The sequence below is a fragment of the Camelus dromedarius genome, chromosome 32 (assembly GCF_036321535.1).
Source record: "Camelus dromedarius isolate mCamDro1 chromosome 32, mCamDro1.pat, whole genome shotgun sequence".
Taxonomy (NCBI): domain Eukaryota; kingdom Metazoa; phylum Chordata; class Mammalia; order Artiodactyla; family Camelidae; genus Camelus; species Camelus dromedarius.
The window spans coordinates 20,403,112-20,426,876 of record NC_087467.1 but is presented as its reverse complement, the minus strand read 5'-3'; the positions used below and the strand labels follow the sequence as shown (position 1 = coordinate 20,426,876).

The window sequence follows — 23,765 nt, the reverse complement described above, 5'->3', positions numbered from 1 at the left end:
TGACCAGCATACACAACCAGAAGCTGTCAAAGCTGGCATTAAAAGCTAAAATAGTGCTTTTTGCCCTCTACCATTTGCTTTTGGGCTTTTAAAATAAAATATGCTTTATTTTGTGATATAACGGACTGCCATACAGTACACCCATTTAAAGTTTACAGTTCACTGTTTTTCAGTGTATTTGTGAGTGCAGCCATCACCACAATCTAATATGAGTACATTTTCATCAATCACCCCAAAAGAAAGCCCCTTATTCATTGGCAGTCCTTGCCTATTTCCTTCCATCCCCTCCTCCCCCAGCTCTGGGCAACCCTTAATCTACTTTCTCTCCATAGATCTACTTATTCTGGACATTCCGTATATAGAAACATACACTATGCGGTCTCTTGTGACTGGTTTCTCCCACTTGGCATAATGTTTTCAAGGTCCATACCTGTTGTAGCAGGTGTCAGAACGACATCCTTTTCACTGCTGAACAGTACTCCGTTCTGTGCATATTTAATTTCTCCCTTCATCAGTGGATGGACATTGGGGAACTTCTGACTTTTCAGCTGTTGTGAATAGTGCTGCTATAAACATTCATGTGCAGGTTGTTTAGGGGGGAAGTATGTTTCCATTTTTCTTGACAACATACTTTGGAGTCGTATTTCTAGATCTTATGGTAACTCTATGCTTTAGCATTTTCCCAAATGGCTTCAAAAGCTCCTGCACCATTTCCCACCAGCCTCTTCATCTCCCTTTTCTTCCTTTAAACCAGGGGTTGACGAACTATGGTCCATGGGCCATATCTGGCACCACTTGTTTTTATAAGTGGTTTTATTGGAACAGAGCTGTGTCCACCTGTTTATGTGTTATCTATGGCTGCTCTCAAGCAATATGGGCAGAGCTGAATTGTTGCAACAGAGACTCTGGCCAAAAAGCCTGAAACATCTTCTCTCTGCCCCTTTACAGCAGTAGTTGGCCGACCCCCACTTTAAGCCTCTCCTGCCTTCCTGCTGGGTCACTGCCATTCTTGTCTTCCAGGGAAGTGGCCAGGTCAGTGTCCCTGCAAGGAAGGTTATGCGGGAGAAAAATGTGACCGCTGCCAGTTTGGCTATAAGGGTTACCCTGCCTGTGTCCCCTGTGACTGCAATCCAGCTGGCAGCTTGAATGAGGAACCCTGCTCTGAGTCTTGTCTCTGTAAGGTACGTCTAGAGGTTAAAGCCGTCTCCGAGTTTCCTTTGAGGTTTCCTGAAAACTGAATGCATTCCATTGACTCAGATGGTCAGTTCCTGAGCAGAGCATTGAGGATTAAGCAGAACCACCCCCTCCCCACACCTTCCTGAGAAACATGACTTTATGTCACGGTGAACTGGCCACAGAATATGTCCTTGGACTTAGACACGTACCTGATTTTCTTTTTTGGTGCCTTCTGGGCAATGGCCAGATACTCCAGAGGCATTTCCGTGCCTTCCTGGATGAGACCAAATACTGTATTTCTCAGGCCTTGGCTTCTGCCTCTTCTGTGATGTCCCTCTCCAGCTTTATGTTTAGAGGAGAACCGGGCAAACACTACATTTCTAAGAACATTAGTTAAAGGCAGATAGATTAGTTTGGATTTCCCTTAAAAAGGAACTGAACAATGATAAGAAAAGCATTAATCTGATGCAAGAAGGTGTTATTCGAGATTAATAGCTATCTCCCTCGTGAATCATTAGCCTTCCAGCTGCGTCTCCTTGCTTTTTCCCACGTAAGCAGAGTCTTGGGCACGTGTTGCATGTGATGGAAAATACTCTTGAGCATCTGTTGGCAAGACAATTACATAGTCCTCTTCAGATCTTGAAGGATGCAAACAGGGATTTAAAACAAAACAATATGAAAAAGCCATTTAAATATAATGAACGAGCTCTAGGATCCCTAGCTACAGCCTTGACTGCAGAATCAAATGGTAAGTATTTCAGAATAGCTGGAAATAGTGACATCATGAGGCTTCACATTTACTCTGAGCATCTGTTTATTTACTTGTATCTCTCGGTCAGCAGACATCTTTCCTGCTAATATCATGTTCATGTCACTTTATTTTGTCTACCTGTTGACTTCCAAAGTTGATTTTACTCTGACCTGCAGGAAAACGTGGAGGGGAGACACTGTGACCGCTGCAAGCCGGGGTTCTATAACTTGAACGCAAGAAACCCCCAGGGCTGCTCCGAGTGCTTCTGCTTTGGTGTTTCTGACGTTTGCAGCAGCCTCTCCTGGCCCATCAGTCAGGTGCGGGCCCCTTCCCCGAGCCAGGACTTGATAAGTGCACCGTCTCAGATGAACTCTCGAGGTGCTGTTAGGAAGTCATGAGCTGTCTTTTTTGTAACACTGATCTCACTGTTAGGACAGACGTGGCATGGATTGAAGGCTGCCCGCTACCAAACTGTCACTAAAGTTTCATTCTAGTTCACGAGTTTGTTCCCACGTACATTTCCCATCGAAGCAGTGGGATACTACAGTGTTGTAGAGTGCGTCGTGTTTAAATTTCTTCTGTGCAGCAGTGCATCAAGTTGTAGGGTCAGATCTCACCCACCAGCCCCACCGGTCTCAGGCCAGGAAGCACAGGAGGACGTGAGGACATGTTCTAGCTCAAGGAAGCTGGCAAGGGCGAGACAGCAGCCGGTGGTGCAGAGATTATGAAAGCAGGCAGGGTCCCCTGCCATCTGGGGATCGGAAGGTGTTGGGGGAATGAGCCCGAGGGGGTGCTGATTGGGGACTGGGGAGGACAGCCTGATGGCCGGAGGTAGGCCTGTTCCCAACCCTCCTCCTTTCCCTCCCTCCTTACCGCCCCCTGGAGAGGAGTGGGGGCCACCTGGGGAGAGAGGGTTCTGATCAGTACTTGCAAATGGGGGTGGGTCCCTCTGGGTGCTCTCCTGTCATCTCTACGCAGGCGACAGATTGAGGGGACAGAATCTGGAGGTTATTTTATACACTTTCCAGCATTTGGCTAAAAAGCCGGGGGCAGCAACTGAGAAGTCAGAGTTAGCAAAAGACATTTTACTCAACGCATTTATTGGGTTCGTTGCTATTCTTTAACCTCAGCTGTGTGTCCGTGGCCTTGCGGTGCTGCCCCTCTGTTTGCTTACCATTGACCTGGCTTTGGGGGACACGTAACTCATCCTCAGTTCTCCCGCCCTCGGACTAGCAGAAGGGCCACCGGGTGCTGACTCCATCCCTGGCCAAGCTCTCTGGTTCTCTCTTCACTGTGAAGACATTAGTGCTGGGCTGAGTGAAACCTAGGTGGCTTCTGTTTCTTGTTCTGAAATTCTTGGGTCTTTTGTTAAGGTGAAAGATATGTCTGGGTGGCTGGTCACCGACTTGGTCAGTTCCAGGCAGATCCCGTCTCAGCAGGACGCGCTGGGCGGGCGTCACCAGATCAGCATCAACAACTCGGCGGCGCTGCAGAGGCTGACGTCCAAGTATTACTGGTCCGCCCCGGAGGCCTACCTCGGAAACAAGGTACTTCGGTGACCTTACTTCTGGAGGTGTTACCTCCCGTGATGGCGTCTTGGGCAAAGACTTCAGAGCGCTTCAAGAAAGAACTTCCCTTGGCCTTCCAAGTAGTCTCATTGGTCTCGGGTTTGGGGTCAGAATATTATACAGCCTTTACTCAGCCTGACTCATATGGTCTTTTTATCCTTGTTTGATTTTATTACATCATTAAAATACGAACTTCTGTTCTTGCTGGCCCAGTCCTAGGGGGTCTGCTGTATGAAGTCTTGTCTCCTCTTTCTGCTTTGCTTTGGGTTCCTGGACCACTTGGGCCATTGTGATGTGGCCCTCACCTCCTTGCTTTGTGGAGTTGGCTGTGCACCTGTCTTAGCCTGGCCAAGAGCACTTGGAAAGGTTGTGCGGGGAACCACTGAGCTGCCCCCAGCTTCTTCATCATGGTTGTTGCTCACGTGAAGTTCACATTTAAGAAAATGCTAAACGGTGATACTGCAAAGTGGAATGTTGGTTGATAGGATTTAACGTTTCCCTTCAGTGCCAAGGTCCCATCCCTCCTCACCAATTTTGCAGCTTCTCTCCAGATTCTGACTGATCTGAAAACATGTTCAGTGGAATCTCTCTCAGTACCTATAGCTCCCTGCTCACCTTAACCGTGTGTTCGGTTTGTTTTAAAGTAAAGGTATGTGTGGCGTAGATCCTGCACCTTGGTACATTTCTAGCTAATTTGATGATTATGTGTTAATTTTATAGCTTTGTGTTTGTTTCAGTAGTGTTTATTTTTGAAAATGATGATTTTTCTCATCAAATTACAGTCTTAGAAGATGCTTTCTGTTTAGAATGTGATCTTATCACCAGGACTCATTAGCTTTGTTTGTGTGTGTCTTGAGATCACCTCTCCAATCTTATGGGCAAAGACTGGCTTCTGAACATTATCTTGTTGTAACATACCTGACAGAAAGAAAATCTCTCCTTTACGTTAAAGGCTATCTGATCAGGAAGAAAGACCTTAGACCTTCCTTTAACTGATCAGACACGTCCCTTTTGCCTGCCTGCAAGCAGGGCAATGAGACCACATGTTGAGATTGTGGGATCCAACTCACCATCCCCTAAAGTACTTAGGTGAAATAAATGTCCTTTGTGGGACCAACAGAAGTTCATAGTAACTCACCTGGGGTCTCTGAGAAGGAGTACGTTTTCTTCTGTGCATCTCAACAATATCCTGCATTTCGTAATATCAGACCATTCACACAGTGTGCTTCCTTCCACTGCCTTTAACGTAAAGTCCTTTTGTACAGTGGCCACCGGGACAGCTCGCAGCCTAGTGGTTTCCAGGTGGAGCCTAGTGACTTGCTTGTCTCGCTGAGGGCTATGACTGGTCCCCTCGGTGTTCACTCTCACTTACACATTCCAGCTGACGGCGTTTGGTGGATTCCTGAAGTACACAGTGTCTTACGAGGTTCCAGTGGAGACGGTGGACGGTGACCTCATGTCTCATGCTGATGTCATCATCAAGGTGACTGCTCTCTCGTGGCTTTGCTGGAGCAGAGGGCTGCGCGAGGTGACAGTGTCAGGGCCGACGGTGGCTAAGTGAGGCTGTCGTAGCAGGAGCTCTGCCTCCTCCGGACACCGGGAGACCGGGCGTTTCCAGAATGGCCTCGGGGCAACACGGGGAGTTCTTCCCCAATGCCCCATCTGAGCCGTCTTTCCACGTTGTAATGGGAGATGAGTGTCCCCCATGTGGGAACTTCCCCTTGGGCCCTTTGAGTCCCCGCTCCCTCCCGCCACATTCTCCCCACATGAATGATTAGGCAGCAGTGCCTGACCATGTGAGGGCAGGAGTTGCTTTGTCATTCTTGTCCCCAACCTCTGTCCCTGACCCTGTATCCTCACTCCATCACAGAAAGACCCAGAAGGACTCCCAGAGTGGTAAGAAGCCACTTCAGGTCTTGTCCGCAGGGCCTGGCTCCCCTCCGGTTACCTTTACTCACCTGTTCCTCCACCTCCAACCTGCGGCAGGTGGAAGTGGTGTGAAGGAAATCATTTTTGTTCACAACAATTTCATGAGAAGCTAGAGGGTTATTTAAATACCTTTTTTTCCACTTTTGTCCTTCAGTTAAAGATTAGGGGTGTCAGATTGGTTGCTTTGAGGTAAACTGTGGGCTAGCATGTGACTTTGTGTCTTTTCTGCAATCCCAGCGAAGGACACAGTCTGTAGACTTACTATGCTAATCCCTCACAGAGCCATGCAGTGAAACATCTTTTCCCTGATTGTCCTGGACCAAGAGCTTCAGACATCATTACACATTTGCCCAAAAGCTTGCACACAAGCAAAAAGCCACATGGCTGAATACAAAATTTGCTTTTATTTTTTGATCCCGAAATTGAATTATGAAATGTATTTCGTCTTGTTTTTAAATGTTAGGGAAATGGACTCACTTTAAGCACCCAGGCTGAGGGCCTGTCACTGCAGCCGTATGAAGAGTACCTCAACGTGGTTAGACTTGTGCCTGAGAACTTCCAGGATCTTAATAGCAAGAGGGAGGTGGATCGTGACCAGCTGATGACCGTCCTGGCCAACGTGACACATCTCTTGATCAGAGCCAACTACAATTCCGCAAAGATGGCCCGTTACAGGTGTGTATTGAAATGGGGGGAAACGTACTGTGAGGACACATCAGTCCGTTTTTATGCATTATAGGATATTTTAAAAGCCGAATATACTTTACTTGATTATTTTAAGGACACGGCTAATGGAACTGTCTTAAAATTAGTTTTTATTACTATAATGTTAGTGAAGACGTAAGAAGAGTTGTCCATGACAGATGTGCCTGGTAGGAGGCAGGCTTGACGTTCAGATCAGAAATTTTCAGGGTGGTTTTCTGAGAAATGCCCAGTGAGGTGACCGCATTGCATCTGGTTTCCACCCTCCTGATGTTAACGGTCTTAGACGTCACACAGGCTATTTAAGCTCATGAATCCATCCTCAGCCATTTTGTTTCCTCAAGAAGGTCAATTTCTGGCAATGCCAGGCCAAGTGCACCTTGATGCAGCTAAAGCAGCCACAGAACTGCACGTGCAGAGACAGTCTGTCTGCATTGGAGACAGTTCAGTGGAATGGGCTCTTGCTTCTGAAGTTCATTCTTCGGAGTGGGCCCCCAGAGCCTTCCCACAGCTGTCTTTGTACCAAAGGGCGAAGGCATTTCCGGGGAATAATGACAGCTCCCAGAAGATGTGCTGTTGTGAAAATCTTTAGTTATTTAGGAAAACCACGACACCATTTTGTATGAATTGAATCTTTTTTAGGAATCCGTCTTCGAGGTGTTAGATGCCGTGCGCGGGTGTGTAAGTCGTGTAACGACGCCGTCTGCTTGCAGGTTGGATTCTGTCTCTCTGGACACGGCCAGCCCTAATGTGATAGACCTGGCCCTGGCCACGGAGGTGGAGCAGTGCGAGTGTCCCCAGGGCTACGCGGGCGTCTCCTGTGAGGTACGCGCCTCCTCCCTTCCGCTCTTCTTTTCTCCTTCTTACGGGGAAAAAGCGCATTGAAGGTGGTGTGATGGTGCACATTTGAATTTTAACTTCGGAAACCCAGTGTTTCTAAACTTCAGACTTGGGGGGAGCTGTGGCAATATGAGGAGCCACCTTGTGTAAAGAACTCAAGAGTCCTCTGGGGCGCCTGGGAATGCCCTGAGGAGGGGGCTGCTCTCCTGCTGAGTCAGCAGGGAAGCTGCAAGGCTCATGCCATATCTGCATTTCTAAGGAGGACTGAACTTGATCTTATTTGAGTGTGTACCCATTACCAACATGCGATCTGAAAGCTTTACACAAGCCAGGCCTGTCTGGAGACTTTTTCTGGCCCCAGGCTGTGTTACTTAGGTGGACGTCACCTCACACACGCAGTATATGAAACTACACTTGCAGTCATCAAAAGCAATCTGTTGCTTAAAAAATTTTGAAATATATTTTGAAATTATTTGAATGTATATATTGATAATAACTCTCTCTTACTGAGAACTTTGTATGTCTTTGGCATTGTCTTGAGCCCTTTCCACATGTTTTCTCATTTACTCCTTAAAACAACCCTATCAGGTAGGTACGTCATACACTTTCTGTTCCACAGATTAGGAAACTGAGGCACAGAGAGGTTAAGTAACTTGACCGAGGCCACACATCTCAGAAGTTGCCGTACCAGGACTTGAACATGATCTGGCTGTTACCCATCACGCGGTCCTGCCTCTCACGGGTTCTTGATTGGCTGTGACTGTGAACATTTGTCCCTGGCTGTGATTTCTTGGCAGTCATTTTTACAAAATGAGAACATTTAACCTATAATTTGTTTCTGCCTGTATCAGTTACTGACTTGGTAGTTAATAAAGGTGGCTTAATGCTTTATGATGTAGATATTTAATTAAATCTTTTTATTTCTATTTTAAATATTTGGCAGGATTTTTTGGCAGGAGGTGGGGACCAGTGAACTTTTTTTTTAACGTCTCATTTATTTTTAGGCCTAACAGGTTTTCCCAGTTCTTAATCCCTTTGGTTCTAGTGTTTAATGGATAAATGACCCTCAGACAACCTCATAGTGTGTGGATGTGGGAACTGAGGGGACAGTGAGAATCATGAAAGTAGAAGCCCCGGCCAGCTAGACCAGGAGGGGGCAGCAGAGAGCAGCTGCTGCTGGAGAAGTCAGTGGAGCTCCAGAGGGGAGGGAAGGGGAGGGTGCTGGTTCGCGTGGGGTGATGGCTCAGGCAAGCCTAGGAAGCTCACGCGTTCCTTTGCATGTGTTTTTATTAAGCAAAACTCATTCTCTGATCAGACTCTTACCTAGAAGCTGACTTAAGGAATCAGGCATCTATGGTTGGGAATGGAATTTGGGGGAGCACTGTGGCCGCCACCCCCACCCTCCAGGCAGGTGCCTGCTCAAGCCCATCTGTAGACAAGCCCGCTGTCCCCTGGGGGGTGGGGCTTCCAGGAGGTGTCTGGGGACTTTCCCAAGGTCAGTGTGAATGAAGGCATTATGCATTATTTGTATAATGAAACATTCTTTAAGAATTCTTCTAACAGTAACAAATCCACATCCCCTCCGCCCATGCCCCCAGGGGAGTGTGCCAGCCTCCAAATTAACCATTCCTGTCTGCGCTCTAGCTGTGTTTCGTGTCTGCTGTGGCCCAGGCAGCCGGGGACATGGGGCTTGGAGGTGCGCACACCCGGCGTTGAATCTGCACTGTCTTGGTGGGCCGAAGCTAACACCCCTGCTCCCAATTCCATGTCTGTCGAACAGACAGCCGATCGCTCAGGGTGGTCACGAGGACCCGTGAAGTACAGTGCCTGGGTTGGTCCCCTGCCCCTCAATGCCCACGTTGCCTTCCAACGCCTGTAATGTTTGCACAAGTGAACCCCTGCAGTTTGACACAGACCTGCCTTTAACACTTTGATGGAAACATTTAATAAATTTTAAGCAAAAGCAAAAGAAAGTCAAGAGAAAAAAGTCCTCTTGATTGGAGCACTGGTTAAATGACTGTTACATGATTTCTAAGAACATTGAGTGGAAGACCACTGTGATGTGTGCTGACTCATTGCACAGCGTTAGGTTTTTAAAGGTAGAAACCTTTAAAAAAATCAGGAACTGAATTATGGTGATGATTTTATAACTCAGTAAATTTACTTAAAAAATCACCAAATTGTATGCTTAAATGGGTGCATTTTATGGGATATTTTGGGGGAAAAAAGAAAAAAGTGTCTGTTCATGGAATGTTGAGCAGTTTGTGTCTCTAACATACTGGGAAGATGATTCGCTTTATGTAAAAAGCTGCCGTCACCCACACGGTCCCCCACTTGTTTTGCAGACCTGCCTCCCTGGCCATTACCGTGTAGACGGAATACTCTTTGGAGGAATCTGTCAGCCCTGTGAATGCCACGGCCACGCCCCTGAGTGCGATGTTCACGGCGTCTGTCTTGTGAGTCTGTCTGAGAGTGCGAATGCCCCTCCTCCCACCCTGAAGCTGTCGCTGTGCAGAAGGGAGTGAAGCAAATGATCCCTCCACAGCGACCATCCCTGCCCCTGTAGACCCCAAAGAAAACCTGCAGCTCCAAGTTCAAGTCATAAAGTGTTTCCTGCCCCCTCCCCCCCTTTTTTTGAAGAAAGGTTGCTTTGGTGATAGTAGAAAAAGGATGTATAATTTCACGGCAGGTTTCTTTTTTTATTAGAACAATGAGTCACTATTTAGCAAGATGATAAAACAATATAAAGGTAGAAAATGTTATCCAGTGATTAAATTAAAAAGATAAAAAGGTCAGAACCTTTCAATGTAAGGGCTAGTAGATTTTAACATCACATGACATAGGGCAGCAAGAGAGGAATCATAACACTTACGATAATCTCACTGGTTCCTACGATCCATAACGCTTTGTGGCTGTCAGCTTGGATAAACTCTGCAAACAAGTACTTCTTTCGCAGAGTAGGAGATGAAGCAGGGCTTAACAAATATGTCGTTCATCTTGAGAATGAACTCTGGGGCAGATGCAGGGCAAGTCTTGTTTTTTGACTTCAGTCAGGAATTCTTTTAGGCTCTGATGCCCGGGAGCCAGGCCGCAGTCCTGGGCTCTGATGGATTCTCAGCTCCTAGGGGGACTGAATGCGTATGGTAATTCACTAGCCTGGGAAAGTGTCATGCTTTTTCCAGAAGAGATCAATCGAGTCAGAGGACCAGGGAAAACTAATGATCAGACCACAGGGAAGAGCTTGGCGTGATGCCACCCATGGCTCACTCTCCCTGGAGCCTAATTTGTCTGTTTTGTAAGCACGGCTTTCCGTTCTGTGCTCTGTCCACGTCCTTGTTCTGTAAGTGAAGCGTCTTGGAGAGCGGCGTGGAGTGATGCTCTGCACGCAGACTCAGTCCCTCCAGGATGAGTCCTCAGGTGCAGCTTCTGGCTGCTTGGTGAGGTCCTTGCATTTTTAAAACTGCTCTCCCTTTGCCATTTGGGTTTGAGAGACCAGCCTCCAGAGGCCTCTGTCAACATCGGGGTGGGGGGGTGATCCGCAGGGCATGGTTGTGCCACCTATGGTCTTAGTGACAGGTGGGCTGGAAGAGCATTTGCGTTTGCTTCTGTTAACATATATTTACAAAAATATGTGCTCCTACGAAAGTGAAAATGCTGAATAGCAACTGGCCTTAAAGCTCTAATTACAGTAAATAATAATTCGTATAGTTTTAACACTTTTTGCAAATAATTTCAGATTTACGGGAAGGTTAGAAAAACAGGACAGAGTCCTGTGTCTGCGTCAGTCACCCTGCTTCCCCTCATGCTCCCGTCGCGCAGTCAGTACCGGTATCATCAGCCCCACGACTGCGCTGAGCGCTCATCCACCTCCTGTTCAGGGCCCTCTTCCTCTCCAGCATCTCACCCAGGGCCCCATGCTGCCTTGGGTGGCCTTGCCTCCTTCAGGCTCTGACAGTTCCTCAGTCTTACCCCGTTTTCACGCCTGGTGGTTCTGAGAGCGCTGGACATTCTGTGGACCGCCCCTCAGCTGGGGCTGGTCCACTTTCTCGTGAGCCTGAGGTGACACATTTGGCCAGAGGACCTGGAGGTGACATGCTCTCTCAGCATGTGCCATTGGGGTCCCTGATGCCATGTCTTCTCCTGGGGACGTTAGCTTGGGTCACTTGGATAAGGTGGTCTCTGCTTGATTCTTCCACTGTAAAACTATTTTTTCCCTTTTTTAAATAATCAAAGGGGCACAAAAATAATAAAAACTTTGATTGGAATACAAGGGAAGTATAAAAATGTGGTAGCATCATTTATCTGTTTAATCTACTTTTAAAATTCTAGTTTAACAAGAATCTTTGATTCCTCCTTCCGTATAGCTGTTAGCCGCCCCTGGCCTTGCGTGTGATCATCTGGCTTCCAGGGGTCAACTCCTCATACATGGTTTATTAGAGAGAAGTTTCCAGTTCTTAGTGCTCCTATGCTTCTTTTTAAAAGGCTATTTTTTAAGAGTAGTTTTAGGTTTACGGCAAAATTGTGAGGAAGGAATGGCGCTTACCCATAGGCCCCTTCCCCCCACATGCTCATCCTCCCCCATTACCAACACCCCCTGCCAGTTACACTTGGTGACCAGACACACACGTCACAGTCACCCAGCGTCCACAGTTCACCTGCGTCCTAACTCCTTTCTCTGAGCTCTTACTCCAGGGATAAATCAGTTTCTTTCCTTTGCAAAGACAGGGGCATAAAATGCAGCTCTGCATGTCTTGGGCCCCCGGGTTTTTCCTTTTCTCCTTTTCCAATCAAGAGAACATGTGTTTCCTCCCCAAGGAATTGAAAATTCCCATCCCCTCACATCCCACACCCACCAACAGCAACTGTCACTTAAAGGGATGCTGGCACCCACCTGAGAAGGAGCTGAAACAGACTTTCAGCAGCTGTTTCAACAGAATTACATCGTAGTTTTCCCAAAGAGAAAGAAGACCCACTCTGGCCCTTTGAGCAAAGAAAGCAAATCATAAATGTTTTGCAATTGAGCATAAGTCAAATGTATTTTAATGAAGCTAGTTATTTTGCACAATACTTTCAGCACAACCATGCAGATATTTACCAAGGCCAGTTGCATCTTGAATTGGTTTAGGTTCATCAGGTGGTCTGAGCGAGTCTTCTTCCTGTGCGTGTGTCCTAGGCGTGCCAGCACAACACCACCGGGGACCACTGTGAGCAGTGCCTGCCGGGCTTCTACGGGCTGCCTTCGCGCGGGACCCCTGGGGACTGCCAGCCGTGTGCCTGCCCCCTCGCCACAGCCTCCAACAAGTAAGCCTGGCGTGTCCCCAGCCCGCCTGCCCCGCCTGGCCAGGCTCTCCAGCCAGGTGTGCACTGCTGTCTTCAGAGCGAGACCTGTGTGTGAGGACAGTGTGGATTTCGCCCCTGGTACTTAACTGGGATTAGAGATGGAGGAACAGATTCTCTCTCTGTTTTTCTTTTTAAGTGTAGTGCGTTGAATTCTGTAAGGAAAGTCGTGTGATAGCAAGAACATTTGCATGCTTTTTCCTCCTGTTCTGATGTGGCCATCAGTTCTTTCATAAGTGTATACTGTGTGCCTTCCACTGGGCTTGGAGGAAGAGAGGTGCAGAGATAAATAAAATAAAATATGTTCCTGGGATTGAGGAGTTTTTGATCTAATGATCCAAGTATGTAAATCGAGAATGGGCCAAATTCATTTTATTGATTCAACAAATGTTTATCGAGCACCTAATGTATGCTGGGTGTCGTAGGAAGGGTTCTGAGTGTCCAGCCGTTCCCCTGTGGCTGCCGGCCCCACTGACTGCACAGTGTGGTCCAGTGCACAGAGGAGGCAGCTCCCTGGGGGAGCCCTTGATCTGAGACTCCCAGGGTGGGAGCTTATTGGAAGGCAGCAGAGAGGGGCACTCCGGGCAGGAGGAAGCAGTGTGCCAGTGCCTGGCAGCGTGAACAGCTCCCCGCTGGAGGAGCTGTGGGCAGCCCCAGGCACAGAGCAGGAGGGGAGGCGGGAGGACGGTTATATTCAAGGCCTCATATGTCACTCGTGCTGGAGCTTGTGTGTCCCCAGGCCAGCAGTCTGAAAGCCTCTTTCTTTCTCACTGTTCACCTTCAGAACCATCCCCTACCCACACCTAGAGGAGTCCCCCACAGGGATTTCTAGATGAAACTCCAGCAGCTTATAAAACAGAATAAGGGCTGCTCTGGTGAAAGCAGAGTGGGAGGGCTCGCCACTGCCCCCAGGCCTCCCTTCGTGGTCCTTCTGGAGACAGTGAGGGCTCTTTGGGGGATGTCATCAACTCCCTGAAGTGCAGGAGCCTCTTGGCTCTGGCGTGGAAGCGAGCGCACCCTTGGCCAGTGTGGGCAGGGCTCTGAGGCAGAGGAGAGGATTTCTGCATGATCAGAAGCATCAGGGCAGGCCTCCTGGAGGAGGCAGCCACTGAGCTGGGCCCTGGGGATGAGCCGGCAAACCCAGGCCGTGGCTGAGGAGTGCAGCCCAGGGCCGGAGGAGCAATGAGTGTCATGTGCCCACGGGGCGGGCTGCGTGGCTGGGGCCTTGGGTTCTGGGCTCTGAGGGCCCAGTGCAAGTTTGTGTGGACGGGAATGATAGAAACTTAGCACTTTAATACCAGGAGTTTTGCACCTTCCCCTGGAAAACTACCTTCGTTTCTACTGTTCTGTCAGTTTCAGCCCCACCTGCCACCTGGACGACAGGGACGAAGTGGTCTGTGACCAGTGTGCTCCGGGATACATGGGAGATTGGTGCGAGAGGTACCCTGCTTCCTTCAGCCGCTTCCCAAAAGTTGCATTAATATTTTTGACTGAAATTCTGTGTGTTTATTTTTAAACATGTAGTTTTAGCAACTCGGGCATGTAATTATTGTTTTATCTAATCAGAGAGAAAAGCCAGCAGATTGATCAAAAAATTAAAGCTGAAAGTCCCTGGTAACTTTTCCATCTTCTTGAGCAAATCTGAGCTCTCATCAGTAACAACAGGAAACAGCCAGGAGTCAATACTTCTGTCCCCACATTTACACATCCCGTTCCTCGGGCCAATCCCATAGGTGAGGGGTGGCTGGATTTAGTCGATGTTTTCTGGTGCCTGGAAGCCAGGGTTGTCTTTCCCACGTGTAAGTCTCGGTGCCAAGTCTGGCTGGAGTCCTAGGAGGGTGACATCCCGGAGAGGTGGGATGCAGGTCAAGTTGCCTGGGACTGCGATCGCGTCCTCTGGGAGGTTTGGCCCCTTTCGGATCATTCCCGGTTCCTCACAATGAGTGGAAGGAACCTGGACGCTGAACTTGGAGCAGCATTGCTCTCACGGTAAATCTTAGGTAGACAGTCCGTCTGACTGATTAAGTGTGCAGGGAGTCCCTGGATGGTGGGGCAATGTCTACAGTAATTGCATTTGTTTGCATCCCTCTTTCAATCTTTGCTGCAGATGCGCAGATGGTTACTATGGAAACCCCACGGTGCCTGGGGATTCCTGTGTCCCTTGTAACTGCAGCGGCAACGTGGACCCCTTGGAGGCCGGGCGCTGTGACTCCGTCACGGGAGAGTGCCTACAGTGCATCGGGAACACGGGCGGCCCCCACTGTGAGCGGTGTGCTGACGGCTTCTACGGGGATGCTGTGACCGCGAAAAACTGCCGTGGTGAGTGTGAGGGCCAAGGGCAAGTCCATTCCTTGTCACGTGTGATGTCTCCTCCCATATACTTACTTGTGTCAAAGGCGCTCGGCCCAGGAGGTAGCTTGGGAACTTGACCTGAGTGGCACGAGGCCTGTCTCGTCTCCCCTGGGTTCGCTTGATCAGCTTCCCCAGTGAAGGTCACATGGCCTGGACACACCCTCCCATCTGTGGAGGACGTGCTGGCCCTGCTCCCATGACCAACGTGAAAGGAGCTCGTCCCGGCTTCATGAGGCCAGTGGGGTTTCAAGAGGTAGGGTGGGAAGTGGGGACACCGCAGCCCCGCAAACGGGCGCATCTCAGTGGTCTGTACCTGCACCACTGCCCCCTGCGGTGCTCTGCAGGGCTCTGCTCAGACCCCTGGCACACGCACCATGCAGAACCACTCCCTGAGAAAAGATTTTCATATTCCCTGGAGGACAAACTTACAGCCTTCGGGCTAACACAGCTCTCAGATTCTTTTGCACTTTCCTTGAAGAAGGAGTGAAAGAGTGAAAATGACAGTTGTAAAATGTTTTGATAATTTCCTATAAATGCTGGTCCTACCATGCTGTTACAACGTGGAGACACAAGGGGGTGCTAGCGACACAGAAAAGATGTTTTCCCACGTGCAAGTCAAGAGAGTAACGTTTTAGGGCCCTGGGCCTATCAACCCGGTCTTCAGCACCTTGATGGGTTATCCCAGGATAATTATGATAACTGGCATTTGTACAAAGCATCAGAGTTTACGGAATGCTTTCACAATTTTCATGTCATTTCTTCTGTCCTTACTGCAAACTTGATGATCCATTTCTTAGTGCATTTGTCATTTATTAAGTGTCTGCTACTTCCCAGGCATTGTTCTAAGCTCTGTGACTGGAGCTGGAAATTGTGTCCCAAGTCTCTTTGGGAGCCACACACGATGGTGTTGAGGACGAGCCCACGTGTGGCTCCCTGGCTTTGGAGTCTCACTAATGCAGGGTCCAGGGTTGGTCACAGATCAGCTGTGTGACGTGAGGCAAACGTATTAACTTCTCCCAGCCACTGCTGCCTCATGTGTGAAATGAACATTCTATACATATATATATACACACACACACACTAAGGCCTTTCTGAGAAGTCACTGGGATAACAAATTTGAAGTTCTAAACAGTAAACAAATGGTAGCTATTATAACTGCTAGTAATAAGAGTGGTCATTTTTATGATTTTCCTATATCAATGCTGTTCAACAGAAACATGTAATTTAAAATTCTCCAGTAACACCCTTTTAAAAAGTAAACAAAAACAGGTAAACTACATTTTAATATTGCATTTTATTTACTCCAATGCGTAGAAAGTATTATTTTACCATGAAATCAAGTTTTCAAAGTGTTAATAAGGTAACTGCTTTCTTCTCTTCATACTGATTGTTCACAATTCAGTGCGTGTTTTATAGCTGATCTCAGCTGGATGCTAAGTTGATAAGCACTTGATCTGTGTGCAGGTTACACAGACGTCAGTGCTGAAGCAGTGCAGTCACACAGCACTGTTCAGGCATACCGAGACATTTTTTCCATCATGCACCAAAGGACAGTTTCCCTTTATCTGTATCTGTAAGGACAGAACTGCTTCAGCATCTTCCCACGGGGGTGAAGGGAAGGTCTGGGCGATGACCGGAGCTGGGGAGGGCAGCAGGGTGGGATTTGGGTCCTGGTCCACGCCGGCTGCACAGGCAGCTGGACTGGGTGTAGGCTGACCCCAGGCTCACTCTCATTCTGAGCATTTACACTTTTCCTTCTCTTCTCGCCTCCTCTTTCCCCTCCCCCAGCTTTGTTGATATGAATTCTTGCAGCTGTTTCTGATTATTTCACTAGAGAGCTTTCCAGGTATACAATAGGGGTCCCACTTGTGGACTTCCCAGAGGTCTCCACATGGTAATGTGGTATTTTATTGGGTTAACCCAGTAAAAATTCCAGTATTTAATATCATCAACATGGGAGGTCTCATGGAGTTGCTGGGAAGGCGCTTGGATATTCCGGAGGGCAGGAATCAGGGAAGATGGGGGCTGGAGGGTCATGAGTTTGGCCCTGTGGTCGTTGAAGTGATGGACACCCCTGTCCAGGCAGAGAGTGGCGCCGAGGGAGAAGAGGCTTGTGGGAACCCTGCTAAGCTCGAAGGTTAAAGAAACTTTGTATGAAATGACCTCAGTAGGAATAATTTTATACCATGAGGTTCTTATGAGAATTAAAATACATGGAAAGCGTCTGCAGTCAGTAATTAACAACTATTTAAAATCAGTATTACTCATACTGTGAACAACTTTTGTTAATAATTGCTATTGTAATTACTATAAAAGGGTAGCTGCTAACAGCTGTGTGATCTACAGCAACAAGTTACATCACCTTCCTAAGGTTTAGACTTCACACCCCAATTAGGGCAAATTAAAGTGCTTCCATCCTCCGTTTGTTACGAAGGTTGACTCCTTTATTCTGTGTGTTGACTGTAACGAGACAGACACAAGCTGACGGCCGTTCGATAAATGTGGTTTGTTATTATCACAAATACTTTGTGATGATCATACGCGAAGTGAACTCTGAATGTTCCCCAGAGGAAGGGTAAGCTTTAAGTGAGATATAGACAGGGAGGCCCAGAGGGAACTTCAAGAGAAACAGGAAGGAAACCAGAGTGGGGGTCCCGAAACCCAGGGAAGAGAGAGGTTCAAAAGGGAGGGAGGGGCTGTGGCCTGTATCACAGAAAGATCATCAGGACCAGGAGCCAGGAGCTGCTCACGGAATCTGCACCTGGGGGTCCTTGCTGTTCAGGAAGAGCAGCTGCAGCAGCCAAGGGGCCAAGAAGGCATGGTGCACAAGCTGGACTGGACGCTGGCTGTGCAGCGGGGAAGGGACGGCGAGGGGGGCGCCGATCAATCGGGGTCGGGGATGGAACCTCAGAGTTGGGTGCTGGGGGCCGGGGTGGGAGTGAGCGTTATGTGTGGGATGTTTTCCGTGGGAGACCGCTGAGAGTGGTTGGAGGCTGAGGACTCTTTTAAATGCGGTTTTATTATTATTTCGGTACAGCAGGGCCAGCAGATTGGGAGAGGATGACCATTGTTTGTTACTCTGGGTGCCAGGTGGAGGGGACACACCCCAGCATGGGGGTGGGCCCGTGGGGAGGCACGCAGGTTAGGGGGGTGGGGGAAGTGTGGGCAGGGGCCTTTATCTGCAGGAAGAAAAGGGCAGGCAGTGTAAGCAGGTTCAGGATCAATTGGCTAATTTGCATCATTGCAGCAGGTTCCGGGGCCAGGGGGCTGTCCCTCTTGTCTGATGCACAGCCAGGGGTGAGGGTGATCGGGACAGGTGGAGAGACAGACCTGAGAGCCCAAAGGAACAGGGAGCCCAGTGAGGAAGGCGGTGGGGTGTGGGCTCAGCACGGGCTGGTTTGCATATGAAAGGCAGGTGAGCTGTTTACTGGCTCCGGAAACTGACTAGCCCTGGGAGGGGCAGTCTCTCCCGGGTCGGCGAGGCCCCAGGAGTCAAAGCCTCAGAAATACAGAAAATAAAAGGAAACCTACACGAACAGGCAGCTGTGTGAGGGCCCTGGCCAGTGTGAGTAGCACCTGGCCCACCCCTGCAGGAGCCGTCAGCATCAGTCCCCTCACAACAGCGAGGTCCTTGAGGAGAGAGGCCCGGTGACCAGGCCTTGTTCAACTAAGGAGGCAGAATCCCACCCTGTCTCCTCTGACATCAGCCCGTCCCCAGGCTCTCCCCTGCTCTGCCCCCGACCCCGCAGCGCGGTGCCAAAGTGCGCTCGCACTTGAGAAAACTTGGGAAGTTTTTCTCCCGTGGTTATACCACACGGCAGAGAAGAGCCTGCGCTTTCTGAGCCCAAGATGGGACGGCCTGTCAGCGACGTATTAAATATTCTGAATGACGTGCAGTTGTCAGCCGTGGCACGAAGATCAAGTGAACGTTTCTCCGACGCCTTAAACTGCGTCACTTTGAAAAGGTGGGGGAGCTGGTAGCTTTAAATGTCAACATTCTGTATGAAAGCGAATGTGTAAGTGTGTGCACGCGTGGCTGGGCCTTGGTGCTGCACAACGGAAGCTGACACACTTCAATTAAGTACATAAATAGATAAATAAATAAGTAGGTAGATAGATAAATAGATAAAACATCAACATTCTGTATTCTGACTGTAGATAAAGCTAAAGCATCTGGCCTGAAGGGAAGAACCTGAAGATCCAGAACAGGGAAATATTTTATTAAACTTTGAAATGTATCAGTTACCTAGATGATTATAACTGAGCTTTAAAATACTGAACAGATATATGACTGGGATGAGCAGGTGGTTAAATTGATCTTGAAATCCTGCATGTGTTTTGTGCAGATTTGTGGATATACATTGATGTCTCACTTTAAAATTTTCAAGGAAATGAAATTGGTTGAGTTTGCTTGCTAATTATTATCTTAATAGTGTCAGTAATTTTTCTTCTCTGTGATGGTTCCTTCCACCAACCTTATTTTGGAAAACCACTGAATTTTTAAAGTTACTGCAAAGCAATACTTATTTTTAGTCTTATGATTTGAAATGTGAAAGTTTAAAATTTTTCCTTTTGGGATTAAAGGATTTTCTAACAACCGTACCCAGAAATGGGCACAAATATGTCTTGTGTGTGTGTCAGCCTGTGAATGCCACAGACAAGGCTCCCTTTCTGCCATCTGCCATCCTGAGACTGGACTCTGTGACTGCAAACCACACGTGACCGGACAGCGGTGTGACCAGTGCTTGGTAAGACGCCTCGGGTCCGTTGAGCCCAGTGAGAGTGTTGTCCTGTGATGTCTGTAACTGGTAACTGGTCCCACAAAGTGGAATTCACGGATCCCGGCAGCGCGGCCGGTGGGTGATGCGGGTCCCTATGTGGAGAGTGCGTGTTCAGTTCACAGAGCAGTGGAATGATGTCATGAACACTTTGTGAGTCTGGGAAACGTGCAGTGTTGGATTTGGGGAATGTTCTAGTCGGTGCTAGTGGCTTAATTACTACAATGTAGTTTGTCTTCCACGCCTCTGCCCCTCCACCTCGAAACAGCTCGGCTACTACGGGCTGGACACGGGCCGCGGGTGCCTGCCCTGTAACTGCAGCACGCCGGGCTCCCTGTCGGACGCCTGCACGGAGGAAGGCCAGTGCCACTGCGCTCCAGGCGTGGCCGGGCGAAGGTGCGACAAGTGTGCCCACGGCTTCTATGCCTACCAGGACGGTGGCTGTACACGTAAGCGCTCAAATTCAGTCTTTGAGACTTTATTGTAATCCCCAGACTTTTCTTTGAGCTCTCCTTTGACTTCTGACTAGGTCTGTTAAGTTCCTTTTTTTCTGAACATGTAGGATTTCATGCCTTTTTTTCTGTTTCCTAAGCCCGATTCTTGTTAAGTCCATAAGCCTTGGTCAGGCTGCATCAATTGTGTGCGTTTAGACTAATTACTTAACTCCTCTTAGCTTTGGTGTCCTCACCTGTGGAATGGAGAAGCTAATTATTCTCTCCACCCAGGAGATATTGCTAAGGTTGTCAAAGTCCTTAACAGGTCAGTTGGTAACAAGAAGTTCTCAACAAGCTCTCTTCCTCCCTCTGCATCCCAGTTATCTCCCAGCCACAGCATCTCTCTGCAAGGAGAAGCGCCACCTCCCGTCAGACGCGCGGTCCCCTTCAGGAAGGAGCAGAGTGATGTTGATTATTAAGAAAAGGGAAATAACTTGCAGGGTCAGCTCTCACCCGTCAGTTGACCCAACCATCCTCATCCCTAACAACACCCTCTGTCTTTGCCGTAGCCTGCGACTGCGCTCACACTCAGAATTCCTGTGACCCGGAGTCCGGGGAGTGCGTCTGCCCACCTCATACCCGGGGCGCAGCGTGTGAGGAGTGTGAGGACGGACACTGGGGCCACGACCCGGAGCTCGGGTGCCAGGTGTGAACTGTCACTGTCTCAGCTGAGAATCACTCTGCTGCATCACGTGTCATTCATCTGCTGCTAGCTGTCTGCTTGATTTTAACCTGTTAATTAGCTTTATGGCTTCTTTTTAAAGCTCAGTACGGATTGTCAGAATCAAAGTAGAAGCAGTGGCACCTTTATAATAACACATTATTCTCAGCTTTCTTCAGGAGCCAGCTGCGGAGCTGACGGTTAGAAGATCAGAACTTTGTATTAGTGCCCTTTAAATATATTCTGTAATAAATGCTGGAGTTTGTGTTTTGAAAACAGAGGGCAAATTACTTGACTTCTAAAATAATTTGCTGCACTGCTTTGACCTTTGGGGTAGACTGGACGTCAGGCCACGGCTCAGGCCCCATGTGCGTGCACCACGCCCGTGCGCTCAGTCCAGCAGTGTAGTCCGGCCTCCGGTGGGCACGTGCGGCAGTGGGAGGAGCCCTTCGTCTGTATGATTTCCCCACGTTCAGTGTTGTCCTGTAATCCTCGCAGGTGCAGATGATGGAAACGCCAAAGCTGCCTTTTTAGTTGCTTTTTTTCTCTCAGGCCTGCAACTGCAGTAACGTGGGGTCAGCCAGTCCTCAGTGCGACGTGCTTACTGGCCGTTGCCCGTGTGAGCCTGCATTCGGTGGCCGGACCTGCGACCAGTGCTCCCTGGGTTACAGAGACTTCCCAGACTGCGTGGCCTGCAACTGCGACCTGAGAGGGACGCTGGCCGACACCTGCGACCAGGAGCAGGGGCTCTGCAGCTGCGCACAGGAAACTGGGACCTGCTTGTGCAAGGTACGGGCCCTGGGCTCCACTCTCTTCCCTCCCCCGCTGCCAGTCCGACGCTGGGGTTTCAGCTACGGAAATAGGCACCTATGAGTTCACACCACCTTCCAGGCCCAAGTTTAAATTCTGTGTGTGCTCTTCTAGAATGACAGGTGAGCTTTAGATGGAATTTCTGCTGTTTATTACAAGTGTCAGATGATGGAACTAACTTGAAAACCACGCTGAGTTTTCTCTCCTGTGTTCCAGTTGGTTGAGTAGCCAGTTTGTCTTGACTATACAGGTAAAACAAATAACACAGGGCTTCAGGAAGATCTGTGGTTTTTTAGGGCTGGTAAGCATTCTCTTGTGTGTGCCGGCCAGACTGGAGGACATTTGGGTGTATTCAGCATGTAACATCATGCTGAATTCCGTGTGTTTCCATTAGTTTTCTCATTGTGCTTTGTTATTAGAAGGTCATTGGCTAGCTTCTCGGGTCCTTTCCCAGGGGCTGGTGAGATGGAAGCTGGGTCCTGGGTTAATGAGTGAAGGGGGAGAAGGGAGGGGAGACGCACGTGGGGCCGCGAGCTTGCTTCACCACACCTGTGGCTGCAGCTTGGCCAGCAGCGCAGGAGGACCTCCTCGTAATCACTGGGCCTGTGGGCCCCACCCCCCGGATCAGGGTCACCTGGCGGCTCCAGGAGACTTATGGGCCAGGGAACCGCCGAGTCTGAGAGCTGAGGCTCAGAGAGGCTCGGGAACCCGCCGCAGGGACAGCTAGCCCTGGTGTTTGTTCATCCAGAGCTTTTTTGTGGTTTATTTCATTTCTGTTCAGGAACCGTGTCTCTTGTTCAGGTAAAAACCAGTCTGTTGCTCCATGCCCTCTAGGAGAACGCCGTCGGCCCGCGGTGCAACGAGTGTCGGGCGGGCACCTTCGCTCTGGCCGCCGCCGCCCCCCAGGGCTGTACCCCCTGCTTCTGCTCGGGGCTGTCACAGCTCTGCGCCGAGGCCCAGGGCTACATGAGGACCCCGGTGAGTCCCCCGCAGTCACGGGTTCTGTGTTAACCCTTCACCCTTGGGAGTCGGGGGAGGGTGGGACAGAAATTTTCTTACCGAGTCAGAAATTCTAGGAAGCTGGTTTGAGTGAGTGAGTCAGGGCCCTGCTGCTGACTCCACCCCAGGGGTCAATGGAGTGGGAGCTTCGGCCTCTGGCAGCCCTCGTTGGACTGAAATCTCAATAGTCTCCTTCATGTAATTGAACATTGCCCAGTGGCGTGTAGTTTGATCCTAATTGAAGGCACTTTCAGTTCATTTTAATCCAGATGTTTAAATTTAAAACAAATGGCTTTCTTATTCCTGTTTTAATAATGAAGCTGCCTCGTCTGAAACAGTGGAAGAATCTGGCAGTCAAAGGCACGGAGTTAATTCACTCTGAAGTTTCTGAGTGTCCTCCCTTCCATGACTAGGTCACGCTGAGCTCCAAACAGCCTCGTCTGCATGTGGTTTCTCAGAGTGACCTCAAGGGTACAACCGAGGGGGTGTACTCGCAGGCCCCCGATGTCCTCCTGGACGCCGTGACCGTCAGGCGGCATGTCCACGCGGAGCCCTTTTACTGGCGGCTCCCTGGGCAGTTTCAGGGGGACCAGGTGAGACCCACATCCAGCCCAGAGCCCATCCACCTTTCCTGGGGGCAGGGGTGCAGTCTGAAATCACGCTGACCTGGGCTGGCCTGTTGCGAACTGGAGTAGTGGCTAATTTTCTCTTCTAAGTGGGGGTGGAGAAGGGTAACACTTAGAAAAATCCCCCCAGATCAGACAGATGGCTCTTTAATTTTTCCGTAAATTTTGAAAGTCTTTTAAAGTTTCAGTCATACTTCCTCCTTCTGACAGCAGTCATTCAGCAAGCATTTACCGTCTTTGCTAATACGGGCTCGTGCAGGCCTGGGTGCAGCGGCCTGGGAGGGTCTTCTCAAGAACCCGACACTCACATGGGGGAAAGAGACCTGAAGGGCACCGTCTGCATTTTTGTTTATATCAAGATAGGAGTCTCTGTGTGAATTCACCCTGATTTTTAAAAATATTTTTTCTTTTCTTTTTTTTGCGAGGGGAAGGCATTAGGCTTATTTATTTATTTACTATTTTTAATGGAGGTACCAGAGACTGAACCCAGGACCTTGTGCATGCGAAGCACGCACTCTACCACTGGGCTATACTGTCCCCCCACCCAGTTGACCCTGATTTTTAAAATTTGCAGATATACATCCAGTGCTCCTATAAGCTGTAGACCATTCTTAATTCAAAGGAACTTGAAAGTAATTAGAATGATTATCACATTGCTTTGTTACTTCGGAGCCTACTTTTGTTGGCATCGTCAAGAGGAAATGTTGAGAGGTGCTGGACACGTCTGTGGCTTTGGTGGTGG

General features: G+C 49.1%; 1 protein-coding gene across 3 annotated transcripts in view; it reads left to right on the top strand.

Moving 5' to 3' along the window:
• The window catches only part of LAMA1 (laminin subunit alpha 1), a 145,531-nt gene that overhangs the window by 64,037 nt on the left and 57,729 nt on the right, over nt 1-23,765 (top strand). For 2 of the 3 annotated variants that reach the window (XM_064481602.1, XM_031439157.2), the window contains exons 10-25: nt 1,021-1,181; nt 2,104-2,244; nt 3,301-3,474; nt 4,877-4,978; nt 5,888-6,099; nt 6,840-6,951; nt 9,312-9,422; nt 12,140-12,267; nt 13,657-13,743; nt 14,411-14,622; nt 19,297-19,403; nt 19,702-19,882; nt 20,437-20,573; nt 21,141-21,377; nt 22,233-22,376; nt 22,811-22,990. In XM_064481602.1, coding sequence (XP_064337672.1) covers nt 1,021-1,181; nt 2,104-2,244; nt 3,301-3,474; nt 4,877-4,978; nt 5,888-6,099; nt 6,840-6,951; nt 9,312-9,422; nt 12,140-12,267; nt 13,657-13,743; nt 14,411-14,622; nt 19,297-19,403; nt 19,702-19,882; nt 20,437-20,573; nt 21,141-21,377; nt 22,233-22,376; nt 22,811-22,990 — 2,426 coding nt within the window. The remainder of the gene's footprint in view (nt 1-1,020; nt 1,182-2,103; nt 2,245-3,300; nt 3,475-4,876; nt 4,979-5,887; nt 6,100-6,839; nt 6,952-9,311; nt 9,423-12,139; nt 12,268-13,656; nt 13,744-14,410; nt 14,623-19,296; nt 19,404-19,701; nt 19,883-20,436; nt 20,574-21,140; nt 21,378-22,232; nt 22,377-22,810; nt 22,991-23,765) is intronic. The other variant, XM_031439158.2, reaches the window with a different exon arrangement.